The sequence below is a fragment of the Macrotis lagotis genome, chromosome 1, assembly GCF_037893015.1.
Source record: "Macrotis lagotis isolate mMagLag1 chromosome 1, bilby.v1.9.chrom.fasta, whole genome shotgun sequence".
Taxonomy (NCBI): Eukaryota; Metazoa; Chordata; class Mammalia; order Peramelemorphia; family Peramelidae; genus Macrotis; species Macrotis lagotis.
The window spans coordinates 908,913,884-908,940,102 of NC_133658.1; the positions used below are offsets into that span (position 1 = coordinate 908,913,884).

Here is a 26,219-nt window from a genome sequence, read left to right on the forward strand (position 1 = left end):
CATCCGCACCAAGGTGGACGAGGACCTGGCGGCCTCGCGCACCCAGCGCCCCTCGGGCTACAGCGAGCACGCCGTCCTGCAGGAGATCCGCGACCACTGCGCCGAGCGCCTGCGAGCCGCGGGCGTCCCGGACCCCCGCATCTTCCTCGTGTCCAACCTCTCGCCGGCCCGCTACGACTTCCCGCTGCTGGTGGCCACCTGGGAGCGCGAGCTGCCGGCCCACCGCCGCCACGCCGGCCTGCTCTCCCTGCCCGACATCTCCCTGCAGGCCCTGCAGAAGAAGAAGGACGCGCTGCAGGAGCAGGTGCTGAAGACCGCCCTGGTGTCGGGCGTCATCCAGGCCCTGCCGGTGCCCGGGCTGGCGGCCGCCTACGACGACGCGCTGCTGATCCGCTCCCTGCGGGGCTACCACCGCAGCTTCGGCCTGGACGACGACTCGCTGGCCAGGCTGGCCGAGCAGGTGGGCAAGCAGGCGGGCGACCTGCGCTCCGTCATCCGCTCGCCCCTGGCCACCGAGGTGTCCCCGGAGGCCGTGCTGCGCATGTACGCACAGTCGTCGGACGGGGCCATGCGCGTGGCCCGGGCCTTTGAGAAGGGCATCCCCGTGTTCGGCACGCTGGTGGCCGGGGGCATCTCCTTCGGCACCGTCTACACCATGCTGCAGGGCTGCCTCAACGAGATGGCCGAGGACGCCCAGCGCGTGCGGATCAAGGCCCTGGAAGAAGACGTCGCCAGGCCCGGCTCCGACGCCCGCCTCGACGTGGCCAGCGCGCCCGGGTTGGAGAAGAGGGGGGCGGGCGAGGGGGGTGGAGAGGACGCCCCGATCTCAGCGCGCCGGAAGCTTGGACTGCTGCTCAAGTACATTCTGGAGAGCTGGAAGAAGCGGGATGCGGTCGACGAGAAATAGAGACGACCGCCTCTGCCCCCCCAAGAACGACCCCCCCCTGCTAACCGCTCCACCCACCACCCCCCATTCCTGACCCCGCCCCATCCCTGTCCCTCGTCCCTACCAAAAAAAAAATCCGTGTGAAGAAACCAATGGGTCAGGAGAGTCCCGCTGCTTCTGACCGGCCTGGGGACGAGGGGGGGGGGCGGGGGCGGCGGGAAAGGGGGTGCTTTGCGGGACCCTTTTAAGGTTGGTTTCCCCTCCCCTACCCCAGAGGCACGGGGAGTAGCGATGAGTGGAGGAGAACCCACAGAACGCGCCCGCTGTTCCCTTGGGGGCCGTCTCTTCCCCAGTCTCCTCTTCCCATCCTGTCTCCTCAAGGGTCCTTTGATGCCAGTCCTCTAGCTCCATGCCAATACCCTCCCTCCCCGCTCTTACTGGAAGATGCCCCCACCCCACCCCCTCCCCAAGGAACCAGCCAATCAGCATTCAGATCTCATTACAATGGACCCTAGCAACAGGTTCTGGCCAGGGAGCCAACAAAGTCTACAGGGGGATATGGGGTACCAGGATTCTGGAAGAGGAGGCAGAGGGGCCAGGGTCAAAGGAAGACCCCGTTAAATGTGAGTCAGGGTAAAGGGCGGCGACGTAGGGTTACCCCCCCACCCTTATTGGAAGATGAGGAGATGACCTTCGGCTCCTAAAACACCACCTAAACTCACCCCAACTCCACCAAATCTTAGCTCAGTCCTCCTCCTTGACATGCTTCTTCAAAAGTCAATTTTGGGAGGGTAACTCTGGGGGAAGAAAGGCTATTTGAAATTTTTTTTGGGGGGAAAAAGGCTATTTTGGGGAGGGTGGTGTGTGAATTTGTGTGACCTTATGTGTGACAGTGGTCCTGAAATCCCGTGGGAGTGACCAGGGGAAGGTGAGCATGACTCTGGCTTCCAGAGTGGTTTTTGGATATCCAGGACGGGAAATTCCTTGAAGATGATTGTGAGTGTAATGTGTGTTGGTGATTGGGAATGTGTGATGGGGAGTTGGTATGACTGAGGGCAAGGAGTCATATCTTTAACTGTTTGCACTGCACTGCCTATGATTGTATGTGGTATGTGACGTGTTGCCATCCCTTTAACACCTGGCTCAGCCTCCTGGGGCGCCCTTCCTTGCACCCAGTCCAAGCCAGGTGAGACTCATTGCTTATCCATTTGCTGGGACCCCTGAGGAGTCAACAGTTAATGAGATGCCAACACTGGCCATTCAGGGAAAGGCGAAAGTGTGCCCTCAAGGAGCTTTCGGTCTAATGGAGACATGGCAAACAACTACAGACAAGATACACTGGAGAGTTGATAGGGAGGGTGCTGGGAGGCTTCGTGGAGACTTTAGCTGGGACTTGGGGGAAGCCAGGAGGGCAGAGGTGAGGAAAGCATTCCAACCTGGGGATGGCCGATGAAACTGGCCGGAGGAGAGCTGTCTCGGGTGAGGACCAGCCAAGAGGCAAGTGTCCCTGGACTGAAGGAAAGCAAGGAAACCAAGAGAAAGCAGGGTGGGGTTAGTAGTCTCTCCCCACCAAGGGAGGGAGACCAGGGTTTCCAACTCTACAGACTTGTGAGAGGATGCAAGATCAATTAGGAGGCCAGCTAGCCAAAGGTCTTCATTTTATACGTGGGGAAACTCAGGCTTGGGGAGGAAGGGTCCCACTGAAAGGACCATAGGATCCTAGACCTATGGATGGAAGAGACTTTCAAGGCTATCTAGTCCTACCTGCCACTACATATGAGGATACTGAGGCAGAGGGGATGTGAACTTGAGGCAGAGAAGAGGGGGAAGTGAACTTGACAGATGAGGAAACTAAGGGAGGAGTGAACTTTACAAATAAGGAAAGTGAGGCACAAAGAAATGAATTTTTCAGATGAAACAGGGAAGTGAACTTTACAGATGAGGAAATAGACACAGAGGAAGTGATTTGCCTGCAGTTGGCTTTAGTAGTAACAATTGACAGAGACAGGATTTGAACCCAGGTCCACCCCAACCCCAAAATTCTTTCCACAGTATCCCAGAAGAGCATGGATTACTATCCCCACTTGACTGAGGAGGATACAGACCTAGAAAAGGGAGGAGACTCAGGGTTACTCACAACTTGGGGATTTCGTGAGTTTCTGCATTGTTAGAACAGACTCCCCAAACGAGAGCTCTGTCCTTAGGTAACAACATAGGGTGGCGTCTAATTTTTGATGGAATCTGAGCTCACCCAGGTAGGAAACTCCCAGTGTGCAGTAAATCTCTGGATGAGAATCACTTGGGGGCACTGATCTGTTAAGTCACTAATCCCAGGGTCACACAGGTACCTCATGCTCCACGAGTGTGCAATAGATCTCCATCCTGACTTGGAAAGACGGGGGTTCAAATATGACTTCAGACACTTTCTGTTATTGTCATATCCAACCCTTCATGACTTGAGTTTTTTGGGGACGAGAGACTGGAGCAGTTTGCCGCTTTTCTTTCTTTTTGGCAAGGCAATGGGGTTAAATGGCTTGCCCAAGGCCACACAGCTAGGTCATTATTAAGTGTCTGAGACCGGATTTGAACCCAGGTACTCCTGACTCCAGGGCCGGTGCCCTATCCACTGCGCCACCTAGCTGCCCCACCACCTCCTTTCCTAGCTCAGTTTGCAAATGAAACTGAGGCAAACAGCATTTAAGTGAGTTGTCAAGGGTCACACTACTAGTATGTGTCTGAGACCGAATTTGAACCCCACTGCCTAACTGCCCCTATTATGCTTATTTTAACTTGTTGATTGACAGCCAACCTGTGCTCTTGAAGGACTCAAACCCACAGCTTTCTCTGCAGAAACACTTCATTGGTAATAATGGAAATGTCAGCAGACCTAATATTGCCTCCACTAGATGTTTCCTTGGACACTCTAGGTACTTCAGCCAAATGGGAAAACTTTGAGACTCTGGTCCATGAATAACAGCCTCTACCAGCTACTGGAAGTTAGATGTGCCACAGGGTGAAGACCATCTCCTAAAATAGAGGGGGTTGCTATCTGTAGTGGTGGAGGGAGTTCCCACCAAAGTAGAATTACATATCTTCCACATAGTGAATTATATCTAAGTATTGCTATTTTTCAATAATTCAATTCACTGGGGCGGCTAGGTGGCTCAGTGGATAGAGCACCGGCCCTGGAGTCAGGAGTCCCTGAGTTCCAATCCGGCCTCAGACACTTAATAATGACCTAGCTGTGTGGCCTTGGGCAAGCCACTTAACCTCATTGCCTTGCAAAAAGCTAAAACTAAAAATGAAAAATAATTCAATTCACTCAGCTGTATCCAAGACTAGAGGGAGAAGAGTGAGTGAGGTGTAATCCTGAACCCAGTAGATTGATTGAGGAGAGGAATAATGTAAAATAACCCTGGAAAGATAGGTAAGATCATGAAAGGAGCCCAAACAGGAGTTTGTGTCTTATTTCAGAAATGTTTCTGGAGCAGTTAAGACCCAGTTAAGGCATAGGTCTATTAATGTAGTTTGCTTAGGCAGCCTTTCCCGCTTCCATTCAATAAACTTCATGTCTCCCTAGTAGTTCCAGTATCCAATAGAAACTCTTCTGTTTAGCTTTTGGAGTCTCCTGAGGTTGACCCCTTCCAACATTTCCAGTCTATACTCCCTTCTGTGTATTCTGCTGTTGAGGGACCTTCACATACAATACTCCAGTTCTCTTTTCACCTTGCCATGGACTCCTCCTCCCCTCCACCCCAACCTGGAATGCTCTCAGTTCCTCTAGAATCCTTCAAATCTAAACTTAAAACTCATCTCCTTAAGGACTCATTTCCTTGTTCCTCCTTCCTCCCCACTCCCAGTCACCTGAGCCTCGAAGGTAGGTGGTATAGTGGAGACTATATACTTTCGCAAGGTCTGGAGCAAGGAAGTTCAAATCTGATCCCAAACATCATTTCATCTCACTGCCTCAGTTTCCTCAGATGTCAAATGGGTATAACAGTAGCACCCTACCTCCTGGGGGAGGTTTGAGAGGATCCAATCAGTTAATATTTGGGTTTAGCAGTGTCTGGCACATCCTTAGATGCTTTGATAAATCCAGTTTCCTTCCTTCTGTTGGAGAGAGCAAGATTCAGTTCAGAGCAGGAGAGCCAGAAAAGCCAGAAGGCGAGTGGGTGGCCACAAATAGATCCATGAGCGTAGGCGAATTTTTCTTTGAGTAGTCTAGTAAAAGGGGGGGGGTGGTTACCAGATGATAGCCTAGGGGACATGAAGGTCTAGACAAGATTCTTTGTTTTTAAAGGATGGGGAGTCAAAAGGATGCAAGTTCAAATTTAGCCTCAGACTCTAGACCCTTACTTGAACAAGTCAGAACCCTAATTGCCTCACCAAAAAAAAAATGATGGGGAGAGTTTGGTAGTAGGGAGGTGATAGTGAGGTTACCCAGGGTTCCTTCTTCCCAGGGCTCATATCTCTCCCCTTCCCTTCCTGGACCATGGCTTTATTAGCCAAAGTGACTTAGCCCTCTTAACCTTTACCTACAAGGAGGCCAAATTCTACTGTGGTTGTTTCTCAGTTCAGCTTTTAAATACCCTCCCACCCCCACCCCAGGGAGTGTCTCCAGATAAAGTCCCTCTCCCTTCTCCTCCTCCCAGTTCCCTTTCAGTCTGGTTCCTGTTGTTCCCCATTGTCTCCCCTGGGAACAGGAAGGATATTTGTGATTCTCTTGACTCACTGGTTGATGAGATTCTTCTCTTAGCCTCTACTTCCCCATCTACAAAATGGAGCTAACAACCCTGGCTTGCTATTGTCCCAAACCTAAGTGAGAAGCTCATGAGATTATGGATATGCACTTACCTCTGTAGAAATTCAAGGGGCTAGTATTAGTGGTATTTTTACTTTTATCTGAGGAATTCAGATGGGTAAAGGACAGACAGACTCTTGTTCTCAGACTCCAGAGGGACCCAAAGGGGCAGTAAAATGGGAGGAATAGCAGCCACCATTTCTCAGGGCTCTTCCAAGGATCACTTAGATGTATCCTTGGAAGCAAAGCTATTCAATTGGAAACTCCTGGAGGATAGGGTCTATCTTTCTCCACCCAATTTAATTCAAAGAACATTTGTTAAGTATCTATTATGTACTAGTATGAAGCTGGGCTAGACTTGGGGAGAGAGAGAGAGAGAGAGAGAGACAGAGAGACAGAGAGACAGAGAGACAGAGACAGAGAAGAAGAGTCAGAGAGACAGAGAGAGACAGAGAGAGAGACAAAGAGAGACAGAGAAGAGAAGAGGGGAGAGAGACAGAAGAGAAGAGAGAAAAGAGTGTGTGTATTTTGTGTGTGTGTGTGTGTGTGTGTGTGTGTGTGTGTGTGTGTGTGTACTTACCATGACGACAGCTAAGGAATAGGCCACTGAAAGCCCTGGTCTTTCTTGGCCAAAGTGACTTCAAGGGGGCAGCTAGCTGATGCTGTGGATACAGCCCTGGCCCTGGAGTCAGGAGGACTTGAGTTCAAATCCAAACTCAGACTTTTAATAATTGCTTACCTGTGTGACCTTGGCCAAGTCACTTAATCCCTTTGCCTTGCAAAAACAAAAGCAAAACAAACGAAAACCCCCAGTGACTTGGAGGACCCTCTTTTCCTTTCTCTACTATGGCTCTGACTCTGTGAGGAAGTTTTAGTTATGACAGATCACTATTACTCCTTCAAATCTAGAAAATCTTGAGGGGGAGGCTAACTGGAAGAGATGTTCCTGAATTCAAGTCTTCAAGAAAGATGGTGGGGTGGAGCTTGAATAAGGAGGGGTCATCTCTGGCTACAGATTCATTGGGGTGGGGAGAGTCAAGAAAGAACTGTCACCTGCTAGAGTGAGCAGTCAGTGGCTTCCAGGCTTGGAGATAGCGAGGACCCAGATGGTGCTCTGGGAATGAATGAATGAATAAATGAATGAAAATATGGTTAGTGAATGATTAGAAGTGGTTGGCAGGGCCCAAAGGCCCAGGATGCCAACACAAGAGTGCCCAGATCTGGGAGTGCTGCTCTGGGAAAGGCCTCACTGGGGGCCGGGGCCACGGTAGAGGGACGCTCCCCAACTAGGAACTAGGCTTGAGTAAAAGAACTGGAAATTAGGGAAGGAAAAGGCACAAGGATGAGGACAGGGTGGTGGCAAAGCAGGGAGAAGATGGCATAGGATGCAAGCAGCAAAGGTGGCCAAGATGAGTGGCAACCAGGCACATAAGGACAGGGCAGACTTAAGAGTTATAGGGCCAAAGGATCTAGAGTTTGGAGCTGGAGATTCAACATCATCCAGGCCTATTATGTTAGAGCTTGCATTGGGAGGGGACATAGAATATGGGATGTCAGAGCTGTAAGGGCCTTTAGAACATGGAACGTTGAACTGATGGGTTTTAGAGCAGGGAGTATCAAAACCAGGGGGGGTCTTTAGAAAACAAGATATCAGACCTGGGTGGGACTTTCCCATACTCATGGGTAAAGTTTACCATAATATAATGACTGGTGTAGAATGTTAGAACAGAAAATATTAGAGAAGGGTGTCTCCTTAGAATATAGACTACCAGAGTTGAGAGGGTCCTTAGAACATGGAATGTTGTAGTTGGGAGGGTTCTTATTCAACCTTTGCATTTTATAGAGAAGCAAATTTAGACCCAAGAGATGGGAAGAGATTTTCCCAAGGCCCCTGGTCAGCAGAGCAATACCTGATGTTCCCCTTCCTCTTTCAATTGAAGGTCACCATCTCCCTGAGCTTTCTCTTCTGATGGCCTCCCAAGGTCGAAGGACAACCCAGGAGTCTCAGGACATCTTGATTCTAACACCTGAGGAGATAGTAGCTTTCAGTGAAGCTTTCCAAGAAGACAGCCTAACAGTGATAGCTAACAAGCTCCGGACTACCCTCCATACCCTAGAGAATATTCGACTGGACTTTGCCATTTTGGGAGAGAAAGGCTCAGGAAAGTCCACTTTTGTCAATGCCATCCGTGGCCTGGGCGATGAAGACCAGGGCTCATCCAGGACAGGGCTGGTTGAGAACACCTTGAACCCAGTGCCATACCCACACCCAAAGTACCCCAACATTCTCATCTGGGAACTGCCAAACATAACATCCCATTTATTCCAAGCAGATGAGTACTTAGAGCAGGTCCGATACAACCGCTATGACTTCTTCATCATCATTGCCTCTGAAAACTTCACAACAACTCATGTTCAGCTTGCTGCTGCCCTCCAGAGACACAAGAAACATGTTTATTTTGTCCGCTCCAAGATCGATGTGGACATAGATGCCTCACGCCGACGCCGGCCAATCACCTTTTCTGAGACAAAGGTGCTCTTGGAAATCCAGGAAAACTGCTGTAACTACCTGAAAGGTGAGGGTTTGGGGATTCAGGGAACACTTGGAGGGCCCCAGAATGATCAACTTGAAGTTCCTAAGGTGTGTGGGGGGTCTCTATCCCTCAAATAGTCTTAGCCTTCATTAATCACTCATATGCTCAAGAGGAACATGGAAGTACACAAAATCTGAGATGGGCTGATATCCAATCTCTACCTGTGTAGGAACTGAAGATTCAGGGATCTAGCTCCCACTTGAAATCCTTTAGGGCCTTGGGACTCATCTTCAAAGCCCTAATATCAATGAATTCAGAAATCTCAAGGCAACTGGGCCCCCCAAAAGGTGTCTGAACAGGGACTCACAGTGACAAATGGTCATTCATCCAACCTCCTTTTAAAAATCTCTATAGAGAATGGGCACTCACTAGTTCAATATCCTTAATATCATGGAATACTGAGATCTCAAGGCTGAAGGGACCCTGTTCAATATATACTAACTAGTTCAATCTCTACATAAGCAGGAATATTCCCCCCCCACCCTTAACTTTGGGTAAGTCATTCTTTTTTTCCGAGATTCAGTTTCCTCATCTGTAAAATAAGGACATTGAACTAAATAGCTCCCAAGAGACTATTTAGTTGACTTGAGACCTATTTCCTCAGAAAACATTCCTGACACGTGATAATCTGACTTCTGCTTGAAGACCTCCAGTAATGGGGAACTCATTGTCTCCCAAAGAGCCCATTTCACTTTTGAACATATCTTGATAGGATAGATTTCTCTATGTTGAGCCTGGTCTTTGTTTTCCTTTCATTGATCCAGAAACAGGTGAGAGAATAGGAAAAATGTCTTAGAAGGATCATAGGTTCATTGCTTTCAGTATGGAAAGGAACCCAGAATCCATCTATACAAATCTTGTCATTTTACAGATGAGGAAGCTGAGGCCTCCAGAGGGCAAGAGACTTGCCCATAGTATTTTGGGATCATTCTAATGGTTGGGAAGTTCTTATCGGCCTCCATTTAGCCTCTCCTACCTCACTTTTAGTTCTGTCCTGAGGGATCCAGAGGAGAAAAGGACCCCCTTCATATTTGTTATGCCACTTTGGACAAGTTAGCTCACTCTGTTGGTGTCCTCACTTAAGGAAGCTGACATTTCTGTGATTCTAAATATGGTCACAGTCCTTTCTCTGTGTTCCATAAAGCAGTCCATAGGCAAGAGCACAGACCTCAGAGTCCACCCAGTTCCTGGGTAGCTGTGGTCTTTCACTTTGTGTGGAACTTGGACCCCTTGGGCATTGGGTTGGCCAAGCCTGGGGATCCCTTCTTGGAATCACTTTGTCAATGCATAAAGTTATGAAGGAAACCAATTAGATGGAAGAACAATGATCAACATCCAAACATAGCTGTACATGTATTTGTATGTATATATTTATCTATGTCTAAGAAAGTTCACGGATCCTAGGCGAAAGATAAAGAAGTCTTCTTTATTACATATTCAACAAGGGATCATCTAACCATCTTGAAAATTGCTACTTGTTCCCTTGCTCCAGATGTACCTCCATGCTGGGGTACCAACCCCACATATAATGCCTGTGGGTGCATGGGCATCATACACAATCAGGGGGAAGAGTGAAGTTTAGAGTTCCCACATTAGGTGTTCACATGGACTATTTGTGTCCGACCTGTGTTAGAGCATTCTGGGTTCATATTGATCTGATCAGCCACAGTTGGACACACGCTATAACTTGTTTCTAACATAGTGATGTTGTTTTGGTCTTCTTTGATAATGAAGGAAAAGAACCAACACAGACAATATATGTGTGAACGATTCCCATAGATAGAGGGGTAGGTACAGAGATAGGCTACAACATGACTAGAGGGGCAGTTCTACATAGCTTCTCTTAGCCATTGCTCTCTTCTGGACTGTTCCATAAGTCCAGTGGACACAGAATTTTGGAGTTTCTCTCACATTTCAAATTCTGGCCTCAGCAGGAATCCTTAGTTTGGGGAGGTGAGATGTTTTTTCTCATTGAAGAGTGAGGTCTGCCATGTTTTTCTTTTGAATGGTTTGACAGAATTCTTGCTGCAGTTCACTTAGATGTTCTTACACAAGACTTGCATAACTCTTCCCATGACTCTAGCCATTTCTCAGAACCTTATCAGCAGATTCTTTTGAACCACAAAAATAGAACTCCTCCTAGCTAATTTTGTACCTTTTTTGATTTGTATTTAGTGATCACTGAGTTCTGTTTCTCTGTTCCTTCATATTTAGGACAAGCAAATCTTTGTAACTTTGCTTCTGGATTTTCACATGTTAAAAGCTCCCCCCCATACTTGGCAAAAAGCCTCTTGAGTTTGGGGGACCCCATTCTTTCAATTCAATTCAATTCCAACATAATTCTTATTCTCTCTTGAGGATGAATGGATTTTTAATGTTCATATAGCCTCTCAGTAACTTCCCCCAAAGAGGAGTTTAGCCCTTCTGCCACAAGCTTGCCATATCGCACAGTGGCACTCATTGTCCCCCCCAAGTCTTCCCTTCTCCAGGTTAAACACTCTACTTACCTTAGCACCTTTTCACTTAATCCTCAAATGACTTGATTTGGAGCCTTCAATGCTTAAGATAACTTCCTGTGGTCAGCAGGGGGGAGATGGCTCTCAACAACCGAAAGAAGAAACAGATCCAGAGAGGGGAACCAGGGTCATCCATTAGATTGGGGGACAGGACTGAGACTTGACTTCAGAGTCCTTATCTTCCAAACTGCCTCTTAGATCCATGGCTCTGACCTACCACAGAACTGAGGAAATCTCCAGGATGGAAAATAGAAACCAGACTGAAAAATCTTCTAGTTGCTGCCCTCCAGAAGGACATCTTCACTACTGGAGATGGGAGAAGGGAGGGGATCTGAGGGCAGATAGTTTAGAATGGAAAGAGTTGGCAGTCAGAGCAACTGAGTCAAGGAGTAAAATAGTCCCTTGAATCAACTTAGTAATTCCCACTGTGAAAGCAATTCAAGAAGTAATTTAGAGAAATTTAAAAGAGCAGGAGCATAATTAATTACTCTAGTGGTGCAAAGATATATGCTATTAACACAGTGAGAGATTTAGTGAATTCCTCTTTTAACTAATTTTTTTTTAACAAAGTATGGGGCTGCCAGTTTAGTAACTAAATGTCTACACACTGCAGAAGGAGAGCAAGTGTTCCATTTTTGCATTTAAGTGACCCTGGTTAAGTCCCTTTTCCTCCCCTTCTCACAGTTAATACATTTGAGTTTTTACAATTACATCTAGGGATAGTTTTCAATATCTTTTTTTTTTAAGTTTTTGCAAGGCAACGGGGTCAAATGGCTTGCCCAAGGCCACACAGCTAGGTAATTATTGAGTGTCTGAGGCTGGATTTGAACTCAGGTAGTCCTGACTCCAGGGCCAGTACTCTATCCACTGCACCACCTAGCCACCCCCCTCAATATCTAGTTTTGTAAAATTTTTGGTCCAAATTTTTCTTCGTCCCTCTCTTTCTCCCCCCACCCTAGACAGCAAGCAATCTGATGTAGGTTAATCATGCACAACCATGCTAAACATATTTCCACATAAGTGTGTTGTGAAAGAAGAATCAGAACAAAAGGGAAAAAACCTCGAGAAAGGAAAAATGAAAATCATTTCAAAAAGTAGTCTGTTTTAGTCTGCATTCAGACTCCATAGTTCTTTCTTTAGATATGAATGGCATTTTGAATGGCATTTTCCATCACAAATCTTTTAGAATTGTCTTGGATCACTGAATTATGAGAAGAGATAAAGTATATCATAACTGATCATCACATAATATTGCTCCCGTCACTCAACATTAGTTCATGGAAGTCTTTCTAGGTTAATTTTTTTTAATCTGCCTGTTTATGATCTCTTTTAGAAATATTTTATTTATTTATTTATTTTGCCAACTACATGCACCAGTAGTTTTCAACAATCATTTTTTTTGCAACATTTTGAGCTTTACATTTTTCTCCCTCCTTTCCTTTCCTCCCTCTATCCCTGATGGAAATCAATCTAACTTTGGTTAATACATGTATAACCATGCTAAATATAAATCCATATTAATCATGCAGTGAAAGAAAACCAAATCAAAATGAGAAAAAAACATTAGAGAGAAATAAATATAGTACATGAGACAACTTTAAAAACTGAAGATTATAACCATTAGTCTGCATTCAGACTCCGTAGATCCTTCCTTGGATATAGATAGTGTTTTCAGTCACAAGTCTTTTAGCATTGTCTTTGATTTTTGTACTGCGGAAATAAATAAGTTCGTCATAGTTGATCAGCACCCAATCTTACTATTAGTGGGTATAATATTCTTCTGGTTCTGCTCACTTCACACAGCATCAGTTCTTGCCTAGTCTTTCCAGATTATTCTGAAGTCCTGGCCCTCATGAATTCTTAGAGAACAACAGAATTCCATCACATTCATATACCACAATTAGTTCAGTCATTTCCCAGCTGATGGGCATCCTTTCAATTTCCAATTCTTTGCCACTATGAAAAGAGCTGCTTTGAATATTTTTAAAGAAGCGGGTTTTTTTCCTTTTGTTATGATCCCTCTTGTATATAGATCTTGTGGTGATATTGCTGGATCATAGAGTATGCACAATTTTATAGCCCACTGGCCATAGTTCCAAAATGTTCTCCAGAATGGTTGAATCAATTTACAACTCCACCAGTGATTTAGTGTCCCAGTTTCCCAACATTTATCATTTTCCTTTTCTGTTATGTTAGCCAATCTGACAAGTTTGAGAAATTTTTAAATTATTTATTATTATTTAATTACTATTACAAGTTTTTTCATTATTTATCTTAAATAATTTGCATTTCTCTAAACAATTGTTATATTGAGAATTTTTCTTATAGTTTTAATTTCTTCATCTGAAAACTGCCTCTTCATATCCTTTGACAATCAGGATATAATATGTATTCTTACAAATTTGATTCACTTCTCTATTTATTTTAGAAATGAGGCTCTTATCAGAAACATTGACTGTAAAAATTATTTCTAATTTCCCGCTTTCCTTCTAATGTTGGTTGCAGTTGGTTTTGTTTGTACAAAACCTTTTTTATATTAATATAATAAAAATGAACTATTTAACATTTTGTAACATTCTCTATCTCTTGTTTGATCATAAATTCTTCCTCTCTACAAAGATCTGACAGATAAACTATTCCTTGCTCTCCAATTGGCTTGTGCGATAACCCTTTATTTCTAAATCATGTACTCATTTCCATTTTATCTTGCAATAGGGTGAGAGATGTTGGTTAATGTCTAGTTTCTGCCAGACCATTTGCAGTTTTCTCATCAGTTTTTGTTAGAGTGAATTCTTATCCCAGAAGTTGGAGTCTTTGGGTTTATCAAATTGTAGATTACTATTGTCATTTGCTATTTTTTCTTTTGTACCTAATCTATTCCACTGATCCACCACTCTATTTCTTAGCCAGTATAAAATAGTTTTTTAAACAAATTATTTATTTTCACATTACTACAATAAACTTGTGAAAGTAAACACAAATCCCCTTCCTTCCCAAAAGATAGAGAAACCTGAAGAGTAATGAAGTAAGAGGAAAAAAAGTATATTTAAATGTGTTCAGATACTATCAACTCTGTCTCTGGGATGGATTGCATTCTTTATCATAAATCCATCAGAGAAGTTGTTTCATTATTTTTTTGCCATAGTTGCTACTGTTACTATATAAGGAGTATGAGATTTAGATATAAATGTTTATCCCATAAGCCAATTGGAGAGCAAAGAATAGTTTATCTGTCAGATCTTTGTAGAGAGGAAGAATTTATGACCAAACAGAATGTTATAAAATGTAAAATGGATAATTTTGATTACATTAATACAAAAAAGGATTCTTTCTTACAAAAGGCAAGTTTAATGAGATTATTAAAATCTATTTTGTAAATTCTTATAAAGGACTAGTAGTTTAATACATAATAATATAATGATCAAAGTAAGCATTTCTCATTGACATATGTGAAATTTTTAAACTCTTAAAGAAAGTCACTTTAACCTTTGTTGGTATTCATTGTTTCACCTGTAAGACAAGGACATGGGATGAGATGATGCTCACCTACTGAAAATATTTTTATTCTTATTTCTGAAGACTGTTTATTGCTGAAAATGTACTAACAAGATTAACCATGTAGCAAAAATATGTATTGTGTCTAATTCTGATGATTCAGAGTCAAAGGACCTCAGTATTCATCTGATTCAACTTCTTTTGACAAATGAGGAATCTGAGGCTCAAGGAGGTTAGCTGACTTGCTCAAAATCACAAAGAGAATAAGAAACAGAACTGGGATTTTGAATCCATTTTACAGTAAATTGTAAAATGTGATGTTAGTTAGCCTACATTTTAGTCTTCTTAGGCGTTCACTTAGAAGGGTTTATTAAGATCTAGAGATTTAAATACCACTACTTGTGGGAGGGCAGAAAAAGGCAATATAAGGTCAATTTAATTTCAGCAACATTTATTAGTTGCTGACTGTGTATGGTGTCAGCACCAAGACCTCAATGGGAAAAAAAATCCCAAAACATGGCCTGTCCACCCTGGATAGACTGAGACAGCCATCACCATGTCACTCCTTTTCATCCTTCAGCTTATAAATATTTTACAAAAAAGAAGGCAAAATCATTTTTCAACAATTGCCACACAGGCAATACTGTAACAGTTGCTACATCACAAGATTAAAATGTGGGAATTTCTATACTTTGTGAATTTTGGAGATAGAAATTGTTATTTTGAGCAACCTCAATTTTGTTCAGAATCAAAGCAGTTTTATTAAATGGTGTTGCCTGGGTTCTCCCTCATAAGAGCACGTGGACACCATTCAATCTTTAACAGAAGCCATGTTCAGCTTGCAGATATAAGGAAATTCAATCAGCTGTGTGTGGAGGGAAACATTTAAAATTTATATCATAATTACAATAGACTATAAGGATAGAGACTTTTTATTGTTAATCCTGGGCTAATTTTTTATTTATTTTATTTTTTATTTTTTTAGGTTTTTGCAAGGCAAACGGGGTTAAGTGGCTTGCCCAAGGCCACACAGCTAGATAATTATTAAGTGTCTGAGACCAGATTTGAACCCAGCTACTCCTGACTCCAGGGCCAGTGCTTTATCCACTACACCACCTAGCCACCCCTGGCATTTTTTTTAAAATAAATTTTGAAATAGAAAAATTCTGGAAGTCTTAAGTATGGCTTAGCATCAAATCTAGCTTCAGATTGAAGGAGAAATAGAACAATTCCATACTTATTGAGTAAAATCGTAAAATTTAGGTCAGTTCAATGATTGGGAAATAGCACCATCCAATATTTTTCTTAATTTTTTCACGTAACAAATATTTTAGAAACTTCTTAAGCTATTCCCTGTTGTGCACCATTATTTATAGAGGACTGCCTCTGAAGATGAGAGGCTCCTACAATATGTGCAAATGAATTGCTCTTTTTGAGCAGTTAGTCATAAGGGGTAACACAGATGCTTAGCTAACTCTTTGAAGAAGACACAGAATTGACAGTCAGTGTTGATAATTATCTTGACTTTGGTAATATATGATGACCAAGTGCTGAAAGGTGTATTTCTCAAGTAAGCAGGAAGAGAACCAGCTTCACAGTCGGACCTTGACATTTCCTTAGGTAATTTGGCGATTTTGAAATGTATTGTCTTTCTGGACAGAAAATCATTTAGTAGATGTTATGGAAGAGAATTCACGTGAACATTTTCATGCTAAAATGATTAGTACCAATAGCTTCAACAATTTATCCAAGTTCAATGTTTGGATAGAGCTAATTAGTACATTACCTGCTATTAAACTCAAAGTAAATAGATTTTGTCTTTTCAACCTTTATCATTGATGTATCACAGCTTAGTGCTTTATTTTAATTAGGCTATTCAATTCATAGCTACTTCCATGTGGTAAAAAGATATGCATTGTCAAGTTACTCATCTACCATGACAATAAAAAATCCTTTGCATCTTTAACATACAGAAATAATTTTGGCTGATTGTATAGCTGGTTATTAATTCCTTTATGAGTCAGACAAAATTTAAATTAATCATTATAGAAAATTTTCACAAATTAAGATGATTTCTAGATGAAATTTTTTTCAACCCATGATTAGAAGCCATTAGGAAAGCTGAAAAAATCTAAGTTGAGTAAATATTTTGTGAGAGATGATCTCTGAAAGTGTCACCCTCCAATGTAAGTGAAATGGATTTCACCTAGGTCTAAGCATATAAGCTATAAAAACCATCCCTCCTTCTATGCATGTATATATTACATGGAGATATCAATTATATCAGGTCAACATGAAGTTCAGTCACTAAAAGAAGATTCACTATCTGAACTTTCTTTGGCATTGGCTTCACCCTCCCCATCAGGCACTGGGGCATCTGGCCTCTCAAGGAGGGTCTTAGTCCTTCAGAAATCATTTTGTTTCTTGTTGCCATCACAGGAACACCCACTTGAACCATTTTGAGATATCTGGCATATCTTGGATCCTTGGCTACAGTTAAGATATGTTCTGCTGCCGCTTCACATTTCTGTGGTCCAGTGTCTTGTATATTGTTTTGCTCAGATCGAGGAGACAAAAATGACTGTGGACCTGATGGGGCTTCAGGGCCATTTGTAACACCATTAACCTTTGCAATTGATATTTCAAATTTGACATCTTCTGGACCCAGAATAGATGATAGCTTTACATCCAAAATGTTGAGAGTTGTTTCAATTTGTTGGATCCAAAGAGAAAGAGCTGACAGCTTCTCTTCACAAACTTTCAAAAACCGATTTAGGAACTGTACTGTATGGACCATAAACTGGTTTAGAAATGCAACAGTCCTTTTCTATTGAATTGTTGGCACCTTGGTCAGGTCTATGCCTGACCCCATCGGGGCAGCCCGTCCTCATCCTTGGCCCTGGCTGGTGAGCCCCACGCCTCCCTCTTTCCCAGCCTGGAGCCCAGGAGCTGCTCCCAACCAGCCCCCTCAGCTGAAGGCCCCACTACCCTTTCCCTACAAAAAGGATTTGTTCAAACAAAACCAAAGTAATCAAGATTAGAAGGAAAGCAGAAAACTGTGAAACAATTTTACAGTTAATTTTTCTAATAAAAGCCTCATTTCTAAAATAGAGAACTGAGTCAAATTTTTAAGAATACATATCATTCCCTGACTATCAAAGGATATGAAGAGACATTCTATTCCTCCCCACTCCCATTTATTCTGTTCTCTCTCTCCTTTCATGCTGTCCCTCCTCAGAAGTGTGTTATTCTGACTACTCTCTCCCATGATCTTCCCTCTCTTCTGTCACCGACACCCCCACCCCCACCCCCACCTCCCCCTTCTCCCATACCTTTCCTTTTTCTCTAGGCTAAGATAGATTTCCATGCCCTATTGAGCATGTATGTCATTTCCTCTCTGAGTCATTTCTGATGAGAATGAAGGCTCACTCATTCCCCCTCAACTTCCCCTATTCCACTCCATTGCAAAAGCTTTTTCTTGACTCTTTTATGTGAAATCTCTTAGCCCATTCTCCTTTTCCTTTCTTCTAGTACTTTCCTTTTACATTGACTCCTTCTTTATACTATAAACAGCTCCCTCCTGTGTCTTATCTAAATATGCTCCTTCTAACTGCTCTTATAAATGATAAAGAGTCATCAGATCATCTTCCCATACATGAATACACGCAGTTCAGCATCATTAAATCTCTCATATTTAGTCCTTCCTGTCCACCCTCTCTGTGCTTCACCTGAGTCCTGTACTTGAAGATCAAACTTTCTGTTCAGCTCTGGTTGTTTCAGTAGGAAAATTGGAAAGTCCCCAATTTCATTGAAAATCCATCTTTTCTGGGGTAGTTGATTCTCAGTTGTAATCCAAGTTCTTTTGCCTTCTGGAATAACATATTTCAAGCCCTATGAGCCCTTAATGTAGATACTGCTAAATCCTCTGTAATCCCAACTATAGTGCCATGGTAATTGAATTGTTTCTTTTTTGGCTGCTTATGGTATTTTCTCTTTGACTTGGGCATTCTGAAATTTGGCTTATAATATTCCTAGGAGTTTTTGGGGGGAGGGGCTCTCTTTCGGGAGCTGATTGGTGGATTCCCTCTATTTCTATTTCACCCTCTGCTTTTAGGATATCAGGGTAATTTTGATGGATTATTCCTTGAAAAATGAAGTCAAGGCTCTTTTCCTGGTCATGACTTTCAGGTGTCCCAGTAATTTTTAAATTATCTCTTCTGGATCTATTTTCCAGGTCAGCTGTTTTTCCAGTGAGATATCTCACATTTTCTTCTAGCTTTTTATTCTGTTTGTTTTGTTTTATTGCTTCTTGATTTCTCACGAAGCCATCAGCTTCCTTTAACTCCATTCTGCATTTGAAGGAGTTATTTTCTTCAGAGAGCTTTTTTTTTTAATCTCCTTGTTCATCTGGCCAGTTCTGCTTTTTAAGGCATTCTTCAACTCATTGACTTTTTGGACTGCTTTTTCCCTTTGACCTAAACTGGTCTTTAATGTGTTATTTTCTTTTTCTTTTTTTTTTTTGGTATCTCCTTCAACAAGTTACTTATTAGTTTTCATGAATTTCCTGCATTGCTCTCATTTCTTTTTCCCCTAGCTTCCCTTACTTGCTTTTCAAAGTCTTTTTTGAGCTTTTCCATAGCCTGAGACCAATTCCTATTTTTCTTGGAGGCTTTGGTTAGAGAAGCTTTGTTATCTTCTGAGTGTGTATTTTGATCCTCCATGGGGTCAAAGCAATTTTCTGTGGTCACATTTTTTTTTCTGATGTTTACTCATTTCCTCAGCTTATGATCTGATTTACCATACCTTCATAGTTTTGAAGATTTTTGATTCACCTCCCAGGAACTTTAATTCCTCCAATGTCTTCTGAGAGGCTTTGACTGCTCTCTTGTCTGTGCTCTGGTCTATGGATGACCACAGATACTCACCTCTGTCCTGGAGCTGTGAGGAGGATTCCTGCTCCTCTATGGTAGTGTAGGGGCCTGGACTGGGTCCTGGATCTGAGTATGGGCAAAGCAGCAGAGTTCCATTTATTCTATTCTCTCTCCTTTCATCCTGTCCCTCCTCAGAAGTGTTTTATGTATGACTACTCCCTCCCGTGATCTTCCCTCTCTTCTGTCACCTATGACCCCCACCACCTCCCCCTTCTCCCAGACCTCTGCAGTCTCTCCCCACCCCTTAATGTCTGTGGGCTGAATGCTCAGGAGGCAGCTGCTGGGTGGCTCTGTAGGTTCCTGCAGCCTACACTGGCTTGGGCTCTGCACTCACTCTAGTGTGGCCTGACCCTCCAAGCTTTCCCCGATGATCCCTAAATAGTTTTATTGACTGCCACTTTAGCTTTAGATCTGGTTTGACTAACCAACTTCCTTTGCATTTTTTTATTAATTCCCTTGATATTTTTGACCTTTTGTTCTTCCATATGAATTTTGTTATTAATTTTTCTAGTTCAATAAAATATTTTTGATAGTTTGATAGGTATGGGCTCTGAATAAATAGATTAATTTAGGTAAAATTGTCATTTTTATTATATTAGTTCAATCTACCCATGAACAATTTACATTTTTCCAATTGTTTAGATCCGACTTTATTTGTATGAAAATTTTTTGTAATTATGTTCATATAGTTCCTGGGTTTATCTTGGTAGGTAGACTCCTAAGTATTTTCTGTTTTCAACAGTTATTTCAAATAGCATTCTTCTTCTCTATCTCTTGCTGTTGGATTTTGTTGGTAATATGTGGATAGGATTTATGTAGGTTTATTTTATATCTGTAAATTTGATAAAGCTGTTCATTATTTCAAGTAGGTTTTTTTTTTAGGTTTTTGCAAGGCAATGGGGTTAAGTGGCTTTCCCAAGGCCACACAGCTAGGTAATTATTAAGCGTCTGAGGCCGGATTTGAACTCAGGTACTCCTGACTCCAGGGCCAGTGCTCTATCCACTGTGCCACCTAGGCACCCCTCAAGTAGGTTTTTAATTGATTCTCTAAGTATGCCATCATATCATCTTGGAAAGAGTGAGAGTTTTGTTTCCTCATTCCTTATTCTAATCGACAAAGCCTGTTTCCCCCCTACCTTAGTTATAGCTCTCATTAGGATCCTTCTCTTGAAGGGGAAATAATGACAGAATGAGGCCAGAGACCAAGGTTCTGTTCAATTTAATTTTATGAACATTAGTTAAGCATTTATTATGGATTTGTATTATAGATGCAAAGATAGATGTGTTAGAGACTTTCGAAGGAAGCTTACAATCTAATGGAGACAGGTATGCCTGTTATGAGCAATGGACACAAAGGATGAAGAGGAAAAGATGAATAAAGGCAGGGTCTCTCCCATGAAGAGGTTGACAAGTTATTAGGGGATAGAGTGTTCAAATCTTGCCCTTGGATTCTTAGCTGAATGATCTTGGGCAAGTCACTTAATTTCTCTCAGCCTTAGATTTCTCATCTGTAAAATGACAACAATGATAGCATCAACCTCCTATGATAGTGAAGATCAAATGAACACTGTAGTGTTCTGTAAACCTAACAATGCTCTGTAAGTGTTACTAGTATTGGTAATTTGACCTATACAGAAAGAACCCCAATGTAAATGAAAATAAAGTAAACCCCTACCTGAGGAAGGATGATGACCATTGGGGGGAGACCAAGGCAAAGATGGAGAGAATGGAGATTAGGTCATATAAAATGCTAGTAGAAGGAACTGAGTCTTAAGTACAGGTCTGATAGAGACTCTGTGAGTCTTTGTGAGTGAGACTTCAGAAACAGAGTTTATCCCTTTTTTTTTCCTTTGCAAAAAACCCTGATGGTCTCCAGTGGTTCTTCTGGCTTTGGTCCTTAATAGTTCTGGGATACTAAGTTTGGAACAGAAATAGATTTTACAGATGAAGAACTGGAGGCAAACAGCAGTAAAGTAACTTGCTCAGAGGCACAGAATAAGTCTCTGAGGTGGGATTTGAACTTCATAGACCCCAGAGACTTGAACTGTACCACACTGTCCTTCCTCTTTTGGCCTCTGTTTCCTCATCTGTACATAAAAGAGTTGAACTACATGGGTTCAACTGCCCTGACTTTCTGCAACAGTTCTACAAATGATCAGAGGAGGAGAGGGTCAGCACGGGCTGGCGTGGTTGGGGAGGGCTCCATGGAGGTGGGGCTTTGAAGATGGGAAGGATTCTGCCATGATGGTGGAGGTTGTGGAGGGGGATGGAGAAGTGATCCCAGAGGCAGCTCTGCAAGCTTCTGGGTCATTCAATCAATAAACATTTATTAAGAGCCTATTATATATTAGGCACTGTGCTGAGCAAGCACTAGGGATATAGGAAAAGAGTCAAAATACAGTGCCTGCTCTCAGGGAATTTATAGTCTAATTGGGGAGACAACAGCAAACAAATATGAACAAACAAGCAGCATTATTTGTTCAGGATACATTTTATATACAGGATAAATGAAAGACAATTAACTAGAATTACATTGGAAAAGGCTTCCGTGGAAATTGGGATTTCCTTGGTAAGCCGTGAGGCAGAGATGAAGAGGGAGTACCCTCAGTCAGGGTTCTCTTGTGCCCCAGCCCCACTGGCTGGCTTCCTCCCTCCCCTTACCTCCCTCCACACTCCAGGACTCCCCTGTTCCCTAGCCCAATTGGCAGGCTTCCTACCTTGCCCCCCACATATACCAGGGTTCTCCTATGCCCAGCCCAACTGGATGGCTTCCTGGCCCCATCACCACCACCTGGGCTCTCCTATGCCTCAGCCCTACTGGCTGGCTTCCTAGCATTCCCACCACAACCACCTGGGCTCTCTTGTGTCTGGCTTCCTGGCACCCTCAAGACCATCTGGGCTCTCCTGTGCCCCAGCACCACAGGCTGGTTTCCTGGCATTCCCAATGCCATTTGGGCTTTCCTACTTGGGAACCTTTGCTTAGACTGAAGACCTAAGTCTTTAGTGCCCTCCTCCCAGCTTTGTTTATTGGATTCTTGCATGTATATGTGTGTGTATGTGTATCTTTTTCAGTCATGTGTGACTCTGTGATCTTATTTAGGGTTATCTTGAAACCCCGAGAGCTTTTCAGTGGTTTGACATTTCTGTGTCCAGTTCATTTGACAGATGAGGAAACTGAGGCAAACAGAGGTTAAGTGACTTGCCCAAGGTTATACAGTTGACCTGGTGCTCTATCCACTATGCCACCTATAATAATAAATAACAGCTACCTCCCTGGATAGTTGTGAGAATTCAAAGAAATACTATTTCTAAAACGTGCTTAGTCCAGAGTATAGTATACAGTAGGAGCTTAATAAGAGCTTCTTTTTCTCCTCCTCCTCCTCCTCCTGAGGCCCCTCCTAACTCTAAATTGGACTGAGAGGGGAGGTAAAGGAAGGGCATTCTCCAGGAATGAGTCTGTGTGGGGAGCCATGATAGGAAGACCTGAGAATTGGCCGGGCTTGACCTGCCGGATGGTAGAGATGGAGCTAGGAGGCCTGCAGAGGCCATTCAATCCATCCTCTTGTTCTGTTTGCACCAGGAAGGCAGAAGGAGGAGGGAGGAAGAAAGGGCAGAGGGCAGCTTCGTGCTGGGGGGAAATTCCAAACAATCTGAGGGTGGAGGTCCTGGCTTCTGCCACTTAACTGTGACCTTGAATAAATCACAATTTCTGATTGTCAGATGTCTCTATGTCTATGATCCTAATGATAGCTATCCCAATGGAGAAGGAATTGTTTTTGAAGGTAGTGAGCTGCCCACCATGGGAAGTATTTCAAGCCAGTAATCATTTGTTCCAGAATTTGGAGAGGAGGATTTCACACAGGTCTGAGCTGGACCAGATGCTCTCTAAAGTTGTTCCCAATTCCAAGATCTAGTGCTTTGGGAAGAAGGGACAGGGGAGAGTATCTTGAGAAGTCTTCCCACAGAGGCTTGGATGATCACTTGTCAAGGGAGGTCCCGTGTGACGTTTCCCTGCCCCTCGGAATATGAGAAACCCATCCCAGTGAGGTCACATTTTGCTGCCAGAGGGTACCCCATGGTCTAGAACCCTCAGGGACATTTTCCAGGACAGAGTCGGGGAGGGGCTTTGAATCTAGACCTAAGTCTTGGAACCCATGGACAAAATTAGGAGGGGGGATTGGGAAGATGGCCTAAGTTCTTTTCTGGGGGAAGTAGGCCCTGGAAAACAAGGAGAGCCAAGTTCTCTTTAAGATAAGGGAATGATTGAGTTTTAACTTTGGACTTCCAGGATGGGGGAAGGGGAAGTACCTGGATAATGAGGTAAAGTCTTCTACAGAAAAGAGGGGTGCTAAGCAATGAAGGAGGTTTCCAGGAGGGAGGGGGGTCCATGAAGACAGGGAACTTTTCTGTTTTTTTCAGACTAGGGAAAGCACAAATAATCTGGAGGATTGTGTGTGTGTGGGGGGGGGACTAGGGGCTGGGAATATGGATGGGACTTTTGTCTTCCTTAGCTGAGGGAGTGGCCCAACCCCAAGTCTTCCTGCTCTCCATGTTTGACCTGGGCAAGTTCGACTTCCACCTGCTTATTGAAACCATAGTGAGGGAGCTGAAGAGCAACAAGCGTTACGCCTTCCTTGTGGCCCTGCCCAATGTGTCCCTACCCATCCTGGAGAAGAAAGCCTACTCCTTGCTCCAGCATGTTTGGCTCGTGACCACTGTGGCCTGCACCATCAACCCCCAACCGGTGCCAGGGGTGCCCAATGTGGCCTGCAACCTTGGCTTCCTCGTGCACACTTTGTCCAGCTACCGCCGCAGCCTCGGCCAGGAATCAACCTTGCTAAACAGGCTAATCAAACGAGCTGCCGGATCCCCCCAGATCACACGTCGCGAGGTGACTGAGCGTCTGGTGATTGACTTGTTGGGCCAGGCCAATATTGAGACCACGAGGACCTTTGCCCTCCGGCTGGCATGTCTGCCTGTTCTGGGAATCCTTGCCTCGTGCAGTCTCTCCTTTGCAACTGTCTACCAAATGCTCAGGAAATATCTGGATAGATCAGCCAAGGACACACTGAACCAGTTGACTGGTTCCTGACTTCTGGTAACCCAGTGAACTGGAGCCACCAAGATTCCAAACCATCTCCCTTCCCTTCACCACCCCTGCTCTTCAGCTGGTACTGGGGAGAGACACTTGCCCACATCTGTGTGTGTTTGGGTTGGGCTGGGATTGGTGGGACCAAGAAAGTCTTTAGAAGTTCATTTGTGTCCTCATCTTGTCAGACTCAACAAAATTCATTGGAACCTCATGTGAAGTACCTTGTTCATTCACTCCCTTGGCAACCATTTATTGAACACTAACTGGATATATAGCCTTGGGGACAAAATTCAGAGTCCCTGTGCTCCTAGCAATCACTGAGCCCATGTTCTAGCAGGGGGGGAAAAGACACCTAATTGATAAACACTTTTTTTTGGAGTGGTTGTTCAAACCACTGATTTCATCAGCTTAGGGAGCTTCCTATGTAGAAATTTCCTCTGGGGAGGCAAATGGTTAACTCCTCCTTAAAGAAGATATTAGAGGGTTACAATGGGGGTGTAGAGAAGCTATGACCATGGGTTCAGGGATTCATAGGTCATGGTTGAGACTTGAACCCTGTCTTTCTGATTCAGGACTGAAACCCTATCCACTGCCCCAAGTGGTCTCTGATCAAGAAATATCATTATTCTGGGATGCAAGGCAGTCAGGGTTAAATGACTGGTCCAAGGTCACACCTAGCTAGTAAGTTAAAGTCCTCCTGACTCAAGGGTCAGTGAGTGCTCTATCCGCTAGCTGCCCTTCAATTAAGTACTTTTTTTTTAGTTTGTTTTTTTTTGCAAAGCAAAGGGGGTTAAGTGGCTTGCCCAAGGCCACACAGCTAGGTCATTATTAAGTGTCTGAGGCCGAATTTGAACTCGGGTCCTTCTGACCCCAGGGCTGGTGCTCTTATCCACTGCACCACCTAGCCTCCCCAATTAAGTGCTTCTTAAAGCACCCACTCTTGAATCAGTCACTATGTTGTCCAACAGAGGGTGCAAAGATAAAAAGGAAGGCACCCCTGCCCTTAAGGAGCTTACATTGTTTTTCTTTTAGTATTTCATCTTCCAATTACTTGCAAAGGTAGTTTTCAGGATTCATCCATTTGCTAGTCCATGAGTTCCACATTTTTCTGCCACCCTCCCTTCCCTCTCCCCTCTCCATGGCAGCAAATAATCTGGTAAAAGTTGTACATGTATAATTGGGTGTTGCTGTTTTTTTTTGTAAGGCAAATGGGGTTAAGTGACTTGCCCAAGGCCACACAGCTAGGTAATTATTAAGTATCTGAGGCTAGATTTGAACTGGAGTCCTCCTTACTCCAGAGCTGGTGCTCTATTCACTACTCCATCTAGCTGCCCTGTACAACTGGGTTTAACATATTTCATTTAGAAAAGAGAAGTCCCACGCAGGCTCCAAATCTCTGATCTCTGATCCAGGACAGGGTTGGTCTGCCCAAAGCAGCGTCAGGAGGCAGGGGGGCTAGGACTGATCCCAAAGCCCAAAACAGGGAGAAGTATTTGTCATGTTATAAAAGAGGCTGGAACTAAGGGAAAAGGAGGAGCCTACATTCAACAGATGGTGACTGGCACAGTAGGAAGTAAGAAGCAGGAAGCTATTTCTTTTGTCAAATTCTCTTCTCCCAGTTTTGTGTTTTGGGATCAGTCCTAGCCCCCCCCCCCCCCCTCCTGACGCTGCTTTGGGCAGACCAACCCTGTCCTGGATCAGAGATCAGAGATTTGGAGCCTGTATGGGACATCTCTTTTCTTAATGAAGACCAGAGAGATGAATCCATTTGTTCAAGATTGCACTGGCAGAAATGGGGAAAGAGATGATATTTACCTTCTCCACCAACATCAGTCAACATCTCCCAAAGCAGAGAGAAGACAGAGTGTGAGCTGATGGGACAGCAAGTGGAGACTGTTTGGAGG

The 26,219-nt window shown here is 43.7% G+C and overlaps 2 protein-coding genes and 1 pseudogene across 2 annotated transcripts in view; 2 read left to right on the top strand and 1 right to left on the bottom strand.

The window, feature by feature from the left end:
- IRGC (immunity related GTPase cinema) overlaps nucleotides 1-1,039 on the top strand; it is a 5,401-nt gene extending 4,362 nt beyond the window's left edge. The window contains exon 3 of the mRNA XM_074219438.1: nucleotides 1-1,039. This exon is cut by the window's left edge and continues 584 nt beyond it. Within this exon, the coding sequence (XP_074075539.1) occupies nucleotides 1-907 (907 nt within the window). The 3' untranslated portion in view covers nucleotides 908-1,039.
- Nucleotides 1,040-1,188: 149 nt separating this feature from the next.
- Nucleotides 1,189-24,657, top strand: LOC141492106 (interferon-inducible GTPase 5-like). The gene is made up of 3 exons (XM_074192732.1): nucleotides 1,189-1,509; nucleotides 7,628-8,263; nucleotides 23,735-24,657. Exons 1-3 carry the CDS (start codon nucleotides 1,296-1,298, stop codon nucleotides 24,313-24,315), a joined length of 1,431 nt encoding a protein of 476 aa, XP_074048833.1. The 5' UTR covers nucleotides 1,189-1,295; the 3' UTR covers nucleotides 24,316-24,657.
- LOC141510262 (WASH complex subunit 3 pseudogene) lies at nucleotides 16,593-19,101 on the bottom strand (annotated as a pseudogene).
- Nucleotides 24,658-26,219: the final 1,562 nt, after the last annotated feature.

What these genes read in the sequence shown, in the direction of transcription:
- LOC141492106 (XM_074192732.1), top strand. Translation starts at nt 1,296, where the DNA reads ATGCCAATACCCTCCCTCCCCGCTCTTACTGGAAGATGCCCCCACCCC. An exon ending in AAAGGAAGACCCCGTTAAAT is followed by an intron (nt 1,510 to 7,627) that starts GTGAGTCAGGGT and finishes TTTCAATTGAAG; the next exon opens with GTCACCATCTCCCTGAGCTT. An exon ending in CTGCTGTAACTACCTGAAAG is followed by an intron (nt 8,264 to 23,734) that starts GTGAGGGTTTGG and finishes TGTCTTCCTTAG; the next exon opens with CTGAGGGAGTGGCCCAACCC.